The sequence below is a fragment of the Physcomitrium patens genome, chromosome 15, assembly GCF_059467195.1.
Source record: "Physcomitrium patens ecotype Gransden chromosome 15, ASM5946719v1, whole genome shotgun sequence".
Taxonomy (NCBI): Eukaryota; Viridiplantae; Streptophyta; class Bryopsida; order Funariales; family Funariaceae; genus Physcomitrium; species Physcomitrium patens.
This window is the reverse complement of record NC_143424.1, coordinates 14,669,402-14,684,488: the sequence shown is the minus strand read 5'-3', so window position 1 is coordinate 14,684,488 and position 15,087 is coordinate 14,669,402. Positions and strand designations below refer to the sequence as shown.

The 15,087-nt window shown below is 43.5% G+C and overlaps 1 protein-coding gene across 2 annotated transcripts; it reads right to left on the bottom strand.

The window, feature by feature from the left end:
* Positions 1-7,383: 7,383 nt before the first annotated feature.
* Positions 7,384-14,457, bottom strand: LOC112292460 (protein MEI2-like 5). Of its 2 annotated transcripts, none has more exons than XM_024540971.2 (11): positions 13,885-14,457; positions 12,445-12,842; positions 11,660-12,132; positions 11,268-11,426; positions 10,938-11,054; positions 10,583-10,734; positions 10,240-10,334; positions 9,619-10,068; positions 8,741-9,437; positions 8,458-8,542; positions 7,384-8,257 (listed from the first exon to the last, which is right to left on the bottom strand). In XM_024540971.2, the coding sequence occupies exons 2-11, from the start codon at positions 12,812-12,814 to the stop codon at positions 8,000-8,002; spliced, it is 2,856 nt and encodes a 951-aa protein (XP_024396739.1). In that variant the 5' UTR covers positions 12,815-12,842; positions 13,885-14,457; the 3' UTR covers positions 7,384-7,999. The 2 variants fall into 2 exon arrangements, with proteins under 2 accessions (XP_024396739.1, XP_073395353.1); XM_073539252.1 differs by having other exon boundaries at positions 10,240-10,331.
* Between the last annotated feature and the right edge of the window lie 630 nt (positions 14,458-15,087).

The following is a 15,087-nucleotide window of genomic DNA, read 5'->3' as shown; positions in this document are numbered from 1 at the left end:
AAGGCAATAATTTCTTCATGGTAGAATAAAGTTGCAGTTATTGTTTGTTTCATTGATTTCCATGATATTGCAGCTCTATGTCTTAAAAATACATTTCTTGTTTGAAATTTAGTTGTTGCAGTATCAGATTTATATCTCGCATTATAATATCCAACCAATTTTGGATTTGCACATTATATGTAGTATAATCCTAAGTCTTCAATACCTTTTGAATAACATAATAAATATTTGATGCCATTCCAATTTTGTAGTGTTAGACATGCACTATGTCTTGCAAGAATACTAACTGCAAATGTAATATCTGATCTTGTAGATGTAGCCAAATATAAAAGTGCTCCAACTGTTGTAAGGTATGGATATTGATCTCCCAATATTTCTTCCTCCTCCATGCATGGACAATATATATCATGACCATCACAACCACGTCCAACATTTGGTGTGAATAATAGATAAGCATCAATCATATTGAATCTCTGCAATATTTGTCTAATATACGTTAGTTGGTAGAGAATGCTATAATCTATGAGATGCATAATCTGAAGATCAATACAGAAAGTTGTTTTTCTTAGCATTTTCAGCTCAAATTCACGTTTAAGTAGGTTAGTAGCTGCAATACATGCAGATTTAGTGTTGACTAGGTTAAGTTCATCAACATATACAGCAATGATTACAAAACCAATTTTATCTCATTTGATAAACAAACAAGAGATTAGTGGATCACTAACAAACTTATGTGTAATTAAATAATCTCAAAGATATTGATACCACATACATCCGAATTTTTTTAAATCATACAAGGCCTTACATAATTTAATATCATGATATTGTTTTGGAATAGGTCCATTTGGAGTTCCTGTTTCTATAGCAATTTTTTATTTTGACCAATCAGAGCAACGCATCGCTTCTTGGTTGGTTTGAGGTTCAGGATTATCTTCCTTATAAGAAAGGGCTTCCATAATCATACATGCAAATTATTCATCTATTGTAATAGATGGTCTATCCCAAATATTGTCTGTAGCACAATACAAAATAGATAATTTTTTACTCAACTTGTTCTTATTCCTTCCAATTCCAAGATTGTTTTTCATAGGAATTGCATGTACATTATGCATGGATATATCATCATGAATTGGTGGTCATGTAGGATGAGTGGCAATTTCTTGAGAAATAATACCAGAATTAGTCAATATTATAACTTTCTTCTTATGTGGTTGCTTATCTAGCCCACAAGTTCTTTTAATTGTTGTTGTTATAACTTGAGGTATTGTAGTCAATAGCACTGCAATCTAAGCAAGAGCATTTTGAGCCTCATTAATAAGAACTCTTATAATTCTAGGTGCATCATTGAAGCCATCAAGTGTTTCATCTGCAATCCATTTTAGATGTAAAATCTTAACAACTTCAATTTTAGCCAAAGATGTCTTAGGATTGGAATTCATTGTAAATATTTTTGGTGCTTCAAATACACGTACTTTATTTCTTTGTTGATTGGATACTCTTTCTTGAAAAGATGGGAATACATTCTCTTCAAAATAAGAATTTTGCAAGCATGTATGTAATAATGTGCTAGTTGATGGATCAACAATACAAATTATGCTTGGTGAATCAAAACCAACATATATGCCTTCTTGTCGATGAGCTCCAATGGTACGCCATTGAAGTTCTGATACTAGAATCCAAGCATGACAACCAAATACTTGTAAGTGAGATACATTTGGAACACGACTCAAAATAAGCTTCATGTGGTGAAACAATTTCAAGAAAAGAATGGCGGAGGTGTATTAATATTGCAACATGTAAAATTGCATGACGTCATATAGATGCAAGTAAATTTGCATGAAGAAGGAGCGGTCGGGTAATGAGTTGTATACAGTTTATAAATAACTCTGCAAGTCCATTTTGAGCATTTTCATATAGAATATAATATGCCAAGTCAATTCCTATTTCAGTACAATAGTCTTCAAAAGACTTTTATGCAAATTCTTTTGCATTATCCATATGCAATGATTTTATACAATAATCAAGAAAATATGCTAAAAAATAAATAAACATAAATATATGATTGGAAAATACCATGTTTTGGATTGATAATAATAAAACATGTGATTGTTTACCTGATACATCAATAAGGACCAAAAAATAATGAAATGGTCTCGATATTGGATTAATAGGACCACAAATATCACCATGCAACTTTTCAAGCATTGGTAGTAATTCTTGTGGGAGTTTCCAAATTGAAGGCCAAGTAATCATCTTACTTTGCACGCATGCATGACATAATTCCATAGAGTCTACATCCATAGGCTTTAAATTGTACCCAGTTATACATGGAATGATCTTTCTAAATATTATAGATTCTGGATGTCTCAATTGTCTATGCTAGAATAAAGCACAATTCTCTGTGATAGATGATAAAAAATTAAATATAATTGGAGGCCAAATCGCAATTCGATATAAACCATTTTTTATAGCAAAAGTTTTTTCAACAATTTCATGGTTCTTTGCAAGAATCAAAACCTCTTTTTTATTTAAAATGGCAGTCAAGAGGTGATAACTATTAATACATACATCTCGGTAGCTGATTAGACTTCGAGGTGTTGGGGGTACAAACATCACATGTTTATATTTTATGATGGAATCCATAGGTAATTTTACTATCACTGTGCCTTCTTGAAAACAAAATATATTTTCTTAAGCCATGGTCATCATATTTTTAGTTTGCCAAGTTGAAGATTTTTCAATAAAAAATCATCTATCCCATAGGAGAATATGTGTTGTTGCAGAATCAATGAGTGCATCATTTGATTCATTATTAGAGGTTTTGTCATTCATATAAGCCTCTAAGTCATCAACACCAATTGAATCCATCGATGCATCCATGGTATGAACTTTGTGAGTTTCAACTCATAGTTTTTTATTTTTTTGGAATATTTTAATAAAATATTCTAAAGTACGGCATGCATGTGCTAAATGTCCAGTCATTCCACACTTATGGCAAGAATGCATCTATGATTTTTATTTTCTACTATAATTAATAGTAGAATGTTTTTTCTTTCCATATTAATAGAAATGGTCATGACTATGACTGCTCTTATGCTTATGAGCATGTTTTCCATGTTTACATAATTTTTTCTTAGACTTTGAAATATTAAGTGCATGAGATTTTGGAACTATGATTCCAATAGGATGAGCTTTTGCATTGCGTAAGAATAACTCATTTTGCTTCTCGACAAGAAATAGATAGGACATGACATGAGAATGATTCTAAAATTTCATGTTCTTATATTATTGTGCAAGCACAACAAATACAAGAAGAAATGTAGAGAGAGTTTTCTCAATCATTTCTTCTTCAGAGATGCTTTGTCCATATAATTGTAATTGTAAGACAATACTATACATTTCACTATTGAAAGCATTTAAATTTGGAAAATATAAAATACATAAATGTGTCCAATTATGACATGCATGTGGAAGGAAAATGGTCTTTTGATGATCAAACTTAGATTTAAGGTTCTTCCAAAGTTCTACAAGATCTTCCATTTACAAATATTGATGTTGTAATGTAGGTACAAGATGACAACGAAGGAAAAGAAGTCATTTTCAATGGATAGCAGGAGGAATAGAAATACTTATTATAAGAGATTTTTCAAACATAATGGCATCCAAGAGTTGTTCTACGAATTAATTTGCTTTTGTGATTTTTGCCCATAATAGATAATTATTTCCATCCATAGTCAATGGTGAAAATAAAAGAGTTTAAAAATGTTGGAATGCACTGGTAATAGTTGGAACCATAGTGGAAGCAGTTGAAGATGTTGAAGCATTCATTATAAATAAATCTGTAAAGAAAATACAAGATCAAGTAGAAAAGTTGAGTAAAATGTACCTTAAAATATAAAGTCAAATAAAATGATAAACTTGAATTTGAAATCAAAAATATATATATATATATATATATATATATATATATATATGTATATATAGTTAAGGAGATTGTGGATTGTGGGAATAGAGCAACAACAGAACAGCAGTGGTAGGGCAGTGGCGGCATCAACAACAGTCAGTGGTAGGATTGGTGGTCAGCAAGAGCGGCAGTCAATGGCAAAGTTGGTGGCTGTTGGGTGGCAGTCACCAGTCAGTGATGACAGTAGGGCGGTATTAGGGGCACGATCAACGATAGGATCGGAGGCAAGCAGCAAAGGCAGTTTGACAATGGCGCAAGGCGCAATAGGGAGGCTAGGCTGGAGCAAGTATTTTAAGCAAGCAAAGCACAGAGTAGAGCAAGTGCTCTAAGCAAGCAGCTAGTATGTGAAGGACCAACAAGAAATGCAGTAAGATCATGAATCAAACAAGGAACAAGAGTAGCAACAGGTTTGAAGAGTCAAGACTAGAGCAAAAAGAAACTATGATAGTGTGTAGAAGAGAGTCGTGCTGATAATTTATTGAGAATGTTTAGAAAGACATAAGAGTAGTAGTAAGTAATACACACATATAAGAGAGTTTCTAAGGAGAGAGAGCTTCACACATATGTCTATTGAACTGGTTATATCACGTATACAAGAGGAGAAAGGGAGAAGATAAACAGTTTGTCTCTACTAGATTTCAAATACTGTAGCTATAGTATTTATTGTAGACTACAATAAATATTATGGAGAGTGCCGGCTACATTTAATGCTCTCAATAAAAATAATGCCAATTGCAATGAAAGATGTTTTTTCATTAGTGGCTCAAGCAATACATGAAAAATATTTTTTTTATTTTTTTTTTGTTGGCTATTATAGAAAAATAGACAAATTGCTATAATTCTTGTTTCTTCTACCACTACAACATTACTACTTCTAGGTAGAAAAATAGCTCATTTGACTTTTAAGATCTTGTTCAATTTCAATAGCCTCACAAACTACATCATTAAAGAATTTGAACTAAGAAGATTGCTTAAGACTACTAAGATATTCATAGAGATGAAGCTCTAATGATCAACAAGGCGGCCTTTGAAGCTAAGGATAGGTTGCTACGTAATATAAGTAATACTAATCAACCATTCCATGAAAAACTTTTTGTATTGGACAAGGACTTATTAAAAAAAATTGTCGATTCTTTGTTGTGGAATAAGAATACAATTTTTTAATGCAAGCTTGAAGTTCTTGTGTTAATAATTAATTGTAGTAAAAATACAACTTACAACTAATATGAAATTATACCAAGATAATGGATTGGAAAGAGAAGAAAATAGATCCATTGCAAAGTATTTGGTTTGAGTTGGCAAAGGAAAAGAGGTTATTTACTAAAATATAGGAAAAAATATCATATCCATTTTTAAAGGAATTTCTATTTATAGGACCATTGATTAGTTGATTGAAAAATTTGGCAGTATTACTTACCATGCCAATAATTACAAATACATTATAGATTGTGCAATATTATCCACCACAAATTTATTTGTTGATGCATCTAATCTGAAAATCCTCTAAAATTTTCTTAGTGAGGAGGTGGAATTTCTTTTCATAGACTTGATTATCCATAATGAAAATGATAATTAGACATTTTATTTAATTAAGTTTCTTAAAAAAATTTCTATAAGTAGATCATTGTCTCATTTATTAAAGTTGAAGGTTGAAGCTTTAACAACATTCAAACAATCCTTGTCTTGTAACTCTTTAATTTTCAAAATTTATATTTTGTCACAAGTAAATTATATGTTATATTATTGCAAAGTGAATCTAAACATTGCATCACACTACTTTCCAACAACATTGAATTCTTTAAATATACTAAAAGTATTATTTAAGATGATATATTCAAATACTAATTTTCTATAACTATAAGACAATGAAATCTTTATATTTGTTTAAAGTCCTATACAAAGCAAAAGTCCCAATGCTAATTCATTTATAATTTACACTAGCAATAATCATCTTGTGCCACTTTACTTACAATATATAGATTTTAAATTAATATATATTTTGTGATATTAGAAGATGATTATTTTTATGTCATTGAATATTATGATTTATTAATATGATTATCAAATAATTTATTCAAACCGAAAAATAAATTCTTATTTATATTTAAATTTTATTTAATAAAATTTATATTTTATATGAACAATCCATACTTTGTAATATTGTTGCTTAAACTAATAACAATAAAAGTAATTCTTCATCTACCACAATAACACAAGTGCTTGTATAAGTATGACATTTTAGTAAATTTTGTTTATTTTTTATTCTTAAAAGAAATGTACATAATTTTGTAATAAATATAAATCAAACATATATATATAGTAAAATGATTGGCACAATTAAAACTTAACAAATAAAAAATAGCTTGAGAATGTAAAAAATATCTCAAGACACGATTATGAATGTTCTGAAATTCTACAAGGTTCAAAAATTACAAAATCATGATCTTAAAAATTTACTTAATAAAACACATTTTCTAGGAAAAAAAAATAAATAAATAACACCCAGACTGTGCACACCTGTTCACAAGACAACACTGTATTAGTTTTCATAAAATCTCCTTAAGTCGTGTAAATTCTTGTAACAAAGTACAAGGCAATTTCCAAGTACGAGCGCATGAGGCAACTTCAAAGAATATGGAAAAAAAAACACAATTCTATTTAAACCACTCATATCTAAAATTAGATTTACAATAATACAAAGACACTGAAGTTAATCAAAGTCTCATTTGTACACATCATATCTGAAATAATCAAAACTACAAATCAATAACATTAGACAATAAAAAATATAATGCAAATCAACACAAATTCCTGAGAACATATGATCACAAACAGTTTTTTCATTAAAAAACGAACTTTAGTCCTGATAAACATTCACCACTACAAGGTATGCGAAAAAATTCTGACAACCTTCAAGTAAAAGTAACAAAAGCAATGACCAGAAAACGGTAACAGTTATTTCCTAAATGTGATTTCTCAAATTACAGGAAAGAACAAACCAGAAATACGTAACAGTGCCACGGAGATATGTGCAAGTTGTACGAGGTCTTAAGTCCAAAATCAAAATCAAAAGAAATTTACACAATAAAAAGTCAAGGTCATGAACCTACTATAACCTCAACTAGCCATACCAAAACACACCCAAAACCATCTGCCATACAAACCCATGCCTGAACAACGCAAGAAACAAAACAATAATAGTAGAATCAACAAAGCTTGACACAATCCTCACAACATGAGTACAAAAAAAAAAAAAAAAAAAAAAAAAAAAAGCACGAGTACAAAAATAGGAACTCCAATTTTTCCCCATAATTCAGAAATGACCAAAAAAACACAATGGACACGATCGAAACCACACGGTCCATACATTCCACTCCGTTGCAGCGACACCACATCCAACTAACTCTTCACACCATGAGTCAACAGAGACGCAAATTTATTGCAGTGCTGCTCGCAACGCCCTTGCTACCACCTTCCCAAGCTTCACCACATTCGCCATTCCAAAATAACGTGTGCATTATTACATCCTCAAAATACCACACAAACTATTTCATCTGTGCTTTACATGCCGCCAGGCCACGGTTCCGCAATTTCACCCCCACCCATGTCACACCACTCGCCGTCGAAACTTGTAATCAACACCTCACAAAACTCTCCAGCCCAGCCTTACTGCAACGCCTCTGCCTCCATCCTGCACGCCCCCGCCTGCTCCCTGTTGGACCCAACTTCCCTCTTCCAACGCCTACCACCTTCCATCGTGCTCACAGCCCGCTCCACAGTAACCTGATGCTAATGTATCTACACTTCTGACTCTTTCAAATAGATCCCCGACTCTCCAGCCTCCTTGCATCTTCCCGCCCGACGGACCTCTTTCGCACATCTGCTTCCCTGGTCCAACCCTCGCCTCATCCTACGCATATCTACACCTCAAAAATCCTCCACACGTCCAATAATTACGCCCCCCGCCATTGCCTCCTTCCGTTCTTCCCATACAAACCGCCCTCACTCGCTTCGCAAAACTTGTCCCGCCGCCCCTCACTCTACCTGGTCTCCGATGTGCGGCCCGTCCGAATGGAAAAGGATCGGACGGCAACGCTTGTCCTCGTTCATCAGGCTCGAGTTCTGGAAGTGAGCCACCAGAGCAGCTTTGCCCTGAATCCGGGCGTATGCCAGCGACGCCACTTTCTCCGAGTTGAACTTCTCCCACTTCTTCCCGTTGAACGCTTTGTAGAACGGCACGATCCGCGCTGGCGACGTCATATTAATGAACGCGTACCCAACGTTGCACTTGTTCTGCGCACGCATCACCCGTCAGCCCATTCCCAACCACCCCTCCCACCCTCTCTGCTCACTCCAAAACACACGCCCTCCCAACCATCTCTCCGCACACCCCACACTTCCCCACTCCACACCCACTTCGCCCACCCCCACCCCATGCAACACACCACCATGCCCCGCCCCGCCCCACTCCATGCAACTGCTGCACACCGTACCTTGAAGTCGATGGGAAGGTATATGAAGTCGTATGTGCCCCGATGCTGCTCATCGATTGCGGCCAGCAGCATCTTCGACGTGTACCTGACAACCCACACTCCTTGCTTCAGCGCATACGACACCACCGCACCCTAAACAATCCCCAACACCCGCATGACCCTCACTCACGCACTACGCACAAAAACCATCCCACCCCCTCTTCACAACTACGTCCCATCTCTTCCGCCCAAACACTGCACGCTCTCTCCATCTCACCATTCCACAACCAACCACGTCGCTTACTTGTTCGGAATGTTCTTGATCATCAGGGTCGTCCTCAAATCTTCGCCGCGCATTATCCGCTCCAGATCCAACTGGTACTGCTTCTTGTTGTCTGCCTGCGCAGATCCGCTCTCCCCCCTCCGACTTCGACCCCTGTCCGTCAGACCCTCTATCGAACTCGTCCCCAGCACACCTCCGTTTTGCAGAAACCGTGCACGGTTCTGTGGTGACATCATCCCCATGTTCGGCGACGACGCATGCTCCATCCCACAGTTTCCCCCCACTGAACTGCTCATGTTCATCACACCATGTTGGCTGCTTCCGCCGCCGATGTTCATCGCATGAGCTGCGTTTCCACCCAGACCTGTGCCTGATGAAGACCTCATCAGGGCGCCGCTCTCCACCAACGACTCGCCTCCCATGTAGCTGTGCCGTCGCTCCAATAACGACGGCTCTCCCGATGGAGCTGAACCCACGTGGTGACGCGACAGACTCGCCAGCATGCCGCTGCTGTACGCGTGCGACTGCGCCTGTGTCTGCCCGATTGCGTTGAACGCCTGCCCCATCGACGACGGGTTCGCCCACAGCACCGGCGGAGGACTCCCCGATATGTGAGAAAATGACGAACCCGAACCTCCCCACAGACTGAACTGCTGCCCGGACGCCGATCCGTTGCCGTTCGAACTCGGATACAGAAGCCCGCTCCCTCCGGACAGCACTGCACGCACTTGCACACCAACATCGCACCGTTACAACCTCGTCGCCAACACCCACTCCACATCACCCGCTCGAACCTGTGCCATACACAACCCCACGCTTCTGCCATCCTGGCCTGCATCCACCCCACGTCCACACCTACGCTCACTGCACCACATCCTCACGTGTCACCCAAAACTCACCTCCGCTGCCGTGCTCTAGCCCCGACGTGTCACCGAAGCTGCCAGCCCCACCCGTCGTCCGTTGTAATCGACTCCCAACCTCCATGCTCTCCCGCCCTTCCCGACCCCTCGCACCCACTGCGCTCGACATCGACGCCCCCGACCCGGGAGATGCGAACTGCCCCGGGTTCAGAATTCCCTTGCTGAACTCTGGCAGCGAGTGTGGATGAGGCGGCAACCGATGCCCGCCTCCTCCCATGTGCCCCAACGAGTGCCCCGCTGCTTCCATGTGGTTCGCTTGCGCCACGTGACTCCCGATCGTTCCCACCCTGATCGGCTGAGACATGTGTGACGCCAAGTTCGGACTGTTCGGCGGCTTGCTCGGTGACTGAAAGCTTCCGTAACCCAGTGTCGCATGCATTCCTCGAACTGCCCCGTTCTCGCCGCCCCCGCTCCACATCGACGCATGCCCTGCACACGCCCCACCCGCTGCCTTCAATCCCCCTCTTCCACCCCCGTCCCCCTCACCCACTCATACCCTCCTTACAACCACAACCACCGCTCACGCTCGTCCACGCCCACGCACCACTCAACCATCCTCCCACCACACCCACTCCTCCTCACACCGGATCCCATGCTTACTCGGAGGCGATGTGTTCAACGGAGACAGCGCCTGCTGCCGAGACCGCACATCTTCGTCCCCTGACTCTTGGTTCAGCTGTTGAAGCAAGCTGCTGCTACATCCCCCAACACATACCCACACAAACAACACGTCAGACACTCCACATCACTTGCCCGCTCGCTTCACAGCTCGCGCGCAACCACATCCTTCCCCACCCTCTTCCCACTCCATCAACTTCACCGCCTCCAACCCATACCAACACCCACCAATCCGTTGCTCCCTCCACACCCCATCCTCAACGTCCCACCCCATCCTCAACGTCCCACCCCACAACCAAACTCCAACCCAGGCCACGTATCTAACCTCCGACGCGCTCCACCTGGTCGACTTGGCTCCAGCTTGATGCGCTTCCCGGCTATGTCGCTTCTGTTCAAAGCCCGCAATGCTGCCTCCGCTGACCGGACATCGTAGAACTCGATGAACTTGTGGTGCCGCTTGTGCGGCGTTTCGCGAATCTGCTCAACCACTCACCCCTTGTCAAACCACCGCTTCACCACCCCAACCCACACCTCATTTCCTCCAGCCCCACCTCTGTCCTCCTGCTTCTCACCTCAACCCACCCACACTGCCACCACGCCCCTCCTGGCCCTCACTGCACCCCACTCCACCCCACTCCACCCGCTCCCAAATCACATCCATACCTCACACTCTCCCTTACCTCTTTCACTTCGCCATAAGCTCCAAATATCTGCCGCAGGTCGTCGTTCGACACTGATGCGTCCAAGTTGAACACCACAAGCGTCCCCTGGTTTACGTCCTTGTCCGATGGATTGTCCTGCACCCCACATTGCCACTCGCATCTTTAGCCATCTCCATCCCATCCATTCCCAACCCACCCCACCCCACGCCACCCCACCTCCAACTCATCAAACACTCTACCTCGCACCACATTCGCTGCCCCATCCCATCCCTACAACCGCCCCAACTCCCAACCACTCTGCTTCCCCTCACCGCCCCTCGCCCTCCGTCACTTCACGTCCTGCGTTACCTTAGGGATCGAAAAATGGATATCCAGCTTCCTCCGCCTCAGCGGTTTGTTCTGCAGCGCCCTCATCGCGCTGCGCGCTGCCCGGATGTCATAGTACGATATCATCACGAACCCTCTGTGCTTGCATGCGGTGTACAACGTCCGGATCGCCCCGTATTGCTGTTACACACCACAAGTCAAACCACCGCTCGTTAGCGCTGCTCCTCACCCCGCACCCCAACCACTCCTGCCCACCACAAACCTACACACCACCCCCCAACATCCCCGCGCTGCCACCACTCCCACCCTTCCCTCCCAACCTTCACGCTCTTCCTCGGGACCTCACTTGCCATGCCCACCCATCTAGCGCCTCACGCCCCACCATCAATTCACTCACTTCCCCCACACACTACCTCAAACAGCTGCTTCAGCTCCGTATCCTCCACGTTCGAGTTTATGTTCCGCACGAACAGCGTCCTCGACGGATGCTCCCCGTATGGATGCTCCCCCGCCACCGACCCCGCAGCCCCGCTTTGCTGTCCCGCTCCCGAACCGTCCCCTATCCGATGGTTACTCGCGTACCCTCCCACCCCGTCCTGCGCGTCCCCTTCCAGCTCCATCCCCCCTCCCGAACTGAACAGATCGAACTCCTCCAGTTCCTCGTTGTTCGCATTCTCTTCCCTCCTGTTCTGCGACGCGTCGTAGTCGTCCACCACCCCCGCCAACAGATCGTCGTCGTCCGGAAGCAGGTTCCCAATCGTGTGTAACTCCAGCTCCTCCAACGACCCATACGCCAAATTGTCGTCCGCATCCAGATCGTTGATCAAGTGCGCCGAAGCCGTGTCCAGTGACTGCACCACGCGGTTCTCCGACTCCGACAATCTCACTGCACAACCACACCCACCACACTCCTCAGATTCCTCCACCTTCTCCCCCCCCCCCCCATCATTCCCAACCACCACGCCCCTCCTCCCATGCCTACCCTGCACGCCTCCCAACTGCGTCCCGCCCGACAACACCCACGCTTGCCTCGTCTAGGGATTGCCGTCCACGCTCAATCACGCACACCTACGCCTCCGCAACTGCAACTGCAAATCCAAACGCCAAGCGCCACACTGTTGCGCTACCACCTCTCACTGTCTACTACACCAACGCACACCCAGCAACCAAAACACAGGGTGGAGTTGCGCTGCTTTACTTTTGTCAAAAATTGCCGAAAACGACGTCGAGAAGTTGCTGCCATCCACCCCCCTCATCGGCTCCAGGTTCTCCAGGCTGCCGTCCACGTGCGGAGACGACGACAGTCCCGCCATGTCTCCTCTCTCGCTCGACATGCTCCACGAGTACGACGACAAGCTAGGCGGTCTCCCTTCCCCGACCGCACCTAATCCCCACTGTTCCACATTGCCTTGTTGCCCGTTGCGAGGGCTTCCTCTCGGCCAGTCCTCACCCCGATTCATCTGATTGCTCAACGACCATTGCTGGGTGCCTCCCCCCCTGGGAGGCCCCATTCCCGGGGGCGGATTATTGGCATACCCACCCGACATCGTCCGCCTGCTTGGCTCCATCGCCGGCTCTGAGGTTTTATTCCGTGGCCTGGCACCACACATCGTCCACCATCACATGTCACTCCTCTGCGCTCACAAACCATTTCGGTACCCTACTCACATGGTTGTTGTCGTTACACGATTCACTTATTCGTGGGCAGAACAGAAATCTTGCTGGAAAGGTTTCATCCGATTCCAGACTAGGATGGAATCGGGATTCTTGTAAACCCTGTTGGTTGAATCCAGTATCTGTTTTCGAATCCCCGAGCGAAGACAAACCAGAGTGCAATTGCTGATTAGCGTAACTTCGATTCTTACAGACCACAGCGCGAATGGTGTTGCATTTTTTTGTTTCGGCAAGTAGTCATGACATTATTAACGCCGCCTGGTTCAATAAGGCAGCGCGGTCGACACTCGTTACATGAAGTGAATTGGCGGTTGGAGTCAAATTTCTTACAGCATACTAAGAGCAACTCTTGGAGATAATTTCTGCAGTGGATGTCTTGCGACCACTTCAACCCTATTTGATCCTCCTGGTCGTGATTGTTCCAATGTATGAAAGGAGACAGCCGACGAAAGGAAAAGCTGAATTAGCATGGTTTTCCTTCTAAACTGTGATTAACACGATCCTGGATCATCCCGACAGTCAGGCGTAAAATCGTATATTTTTAAGTTGCACATTTGTCCTCACAAGCGGGAGCGAAACCCTCATGTCGAGCGCTACGACGTCGAAAAACGGCTTGAAAACTCAGATACAGACACGGGGGGGGGGGGAGACCATCTGCGAGGTCAAGTACTACCCGCACTTTCACCAAGACCGACTTGATCTCGCGGACCGACATCAGCGCCATAATTTTATCTACCACAAGCACCTATAACCGCCACCATCGTCTTACCAAAAGCTTTCGATCATCACAAAACCGACAAACATCACTCACTCTACGAACCTTCGCATATGGACTTCGCAATATATCGAAACTTTCTGCCTCCAACACATTCTCACCCCAACCGATCCCTCCCCGCGAAACCCCAACCTCCGCCACAAATCGCTAAACACTCGACAACAGAAAAAGAAAAAGTGGCGAGCGAACCTGGCTCAAATTCGTCCGTGACATGCTCATCCCAAGCTCCAGCATCTGACCGCGACGGTGCTGCTGGTGCCGATGCAAGCGACTCCTATGCCAACAACACCAGGCTCCTCCACAATCAATCACGCTACAACATTCCTCCGCGGCCTCTCTACTTCCGGAGCCGTAGCGTCACCAACGACAATTATCTTGAGCGTCAACTACCTAAAGTACGTAGCACCCAGAGCCACCTCACGCAGCCTTCAAACTGAAGCCGCGTGAGGGAGAAACGAGACAAAATCGACTGCGAGTGAGATTGAGACACTGCCTTAACAATGAAAAAAGAAGCCTCGGGTTGTCCCCTCTTCAGCGACTGCCCAATCGGGGTGGTCAGTACGCTAATGCACCGTGGCGATGACAGAGCATAACTTGCGCTACGAGTTACCGGGAGTCGTAATCAGTGCGAGGTGAAGTACATGACGAGGGGAAAAGAAGAAAAGAAAGAGCGAAGAGCATGCCATGCAATGCGAACATCTAGCGGTACATTCTTTTGATACACGAGAAAAGGCCCCGCCGCGACGGAGCGCCTCGGAACGCAAAGGGGGAAGAAGAATGCAAGCAAGCAAAGAAGCAAAAAAATTAAAATTAAAAAGGAGGAGAATTCGAGGGGGGGAAGAAGCGTAAAAGAAAAGTAGCGGAGCGGGGCCAAGGGAAACGGAGCTGGCGTGTTGATATCGTCCACTGCAGGGCATCGCGGGCCGGGCCGGGCCGGGCAGACCCCCCCCACCCGGGCGGGGATGATGGATCCGCCAAGAGCGACGTGACACCTCACATTCAGAAAGCCAAGGGGGTGAGTGAACTTGGCTCTGTTCACACAAGGGTGTAGATCGATCATGAACTATATCCTTCATCATTTCCCACAAGATTAACTCTTCCACATACAGAAGAGTGGCGATAATAATTATAATAATAATAATAACAAAATCGCATCAGTCACTGTGAGGTTGGCTTCCAATTGAGAATATGCACGCAATGAGGTTGTCTGTTTTGCGTGGAAATTGGTGGATGGGGATCTGGATAAGTGATTTAGGGGAGGAAACTTGGTTATAATTGGAGGAGGAGAAAATAAATAATAATAAACCTGTGGTCGTGGCAAGGAGGGTCAAAGGAGGATAAACTTACCATACTCCCAAATTTGTCCATATATAGTTTAGCCCTCTCTCTGTT

Coding starts and splice junctions, on each gene's coding strand:
- LOC112292460 (XM_024540971.2), bottom strand. CDS start 12,814: ATGGAGCCAAGCAGGCGGACGATGTCGGGTGGGTATGCCAATAATCCG. Junction 9,438..9,618: donor GCTAGAGCACGGCAGCGGAG/GTGAGTTTTGGG, acceptor AAGTGCGTGCAG/TGCTGTCCGGAGGGAGCGGG. Junction 8,543..8,740: donor ATCAAGAACATTCCGAACAA/GTAAGCGACGTG, acceptor GTGGGTTGTCAG/GTACACGTCGAAGATGCTGC.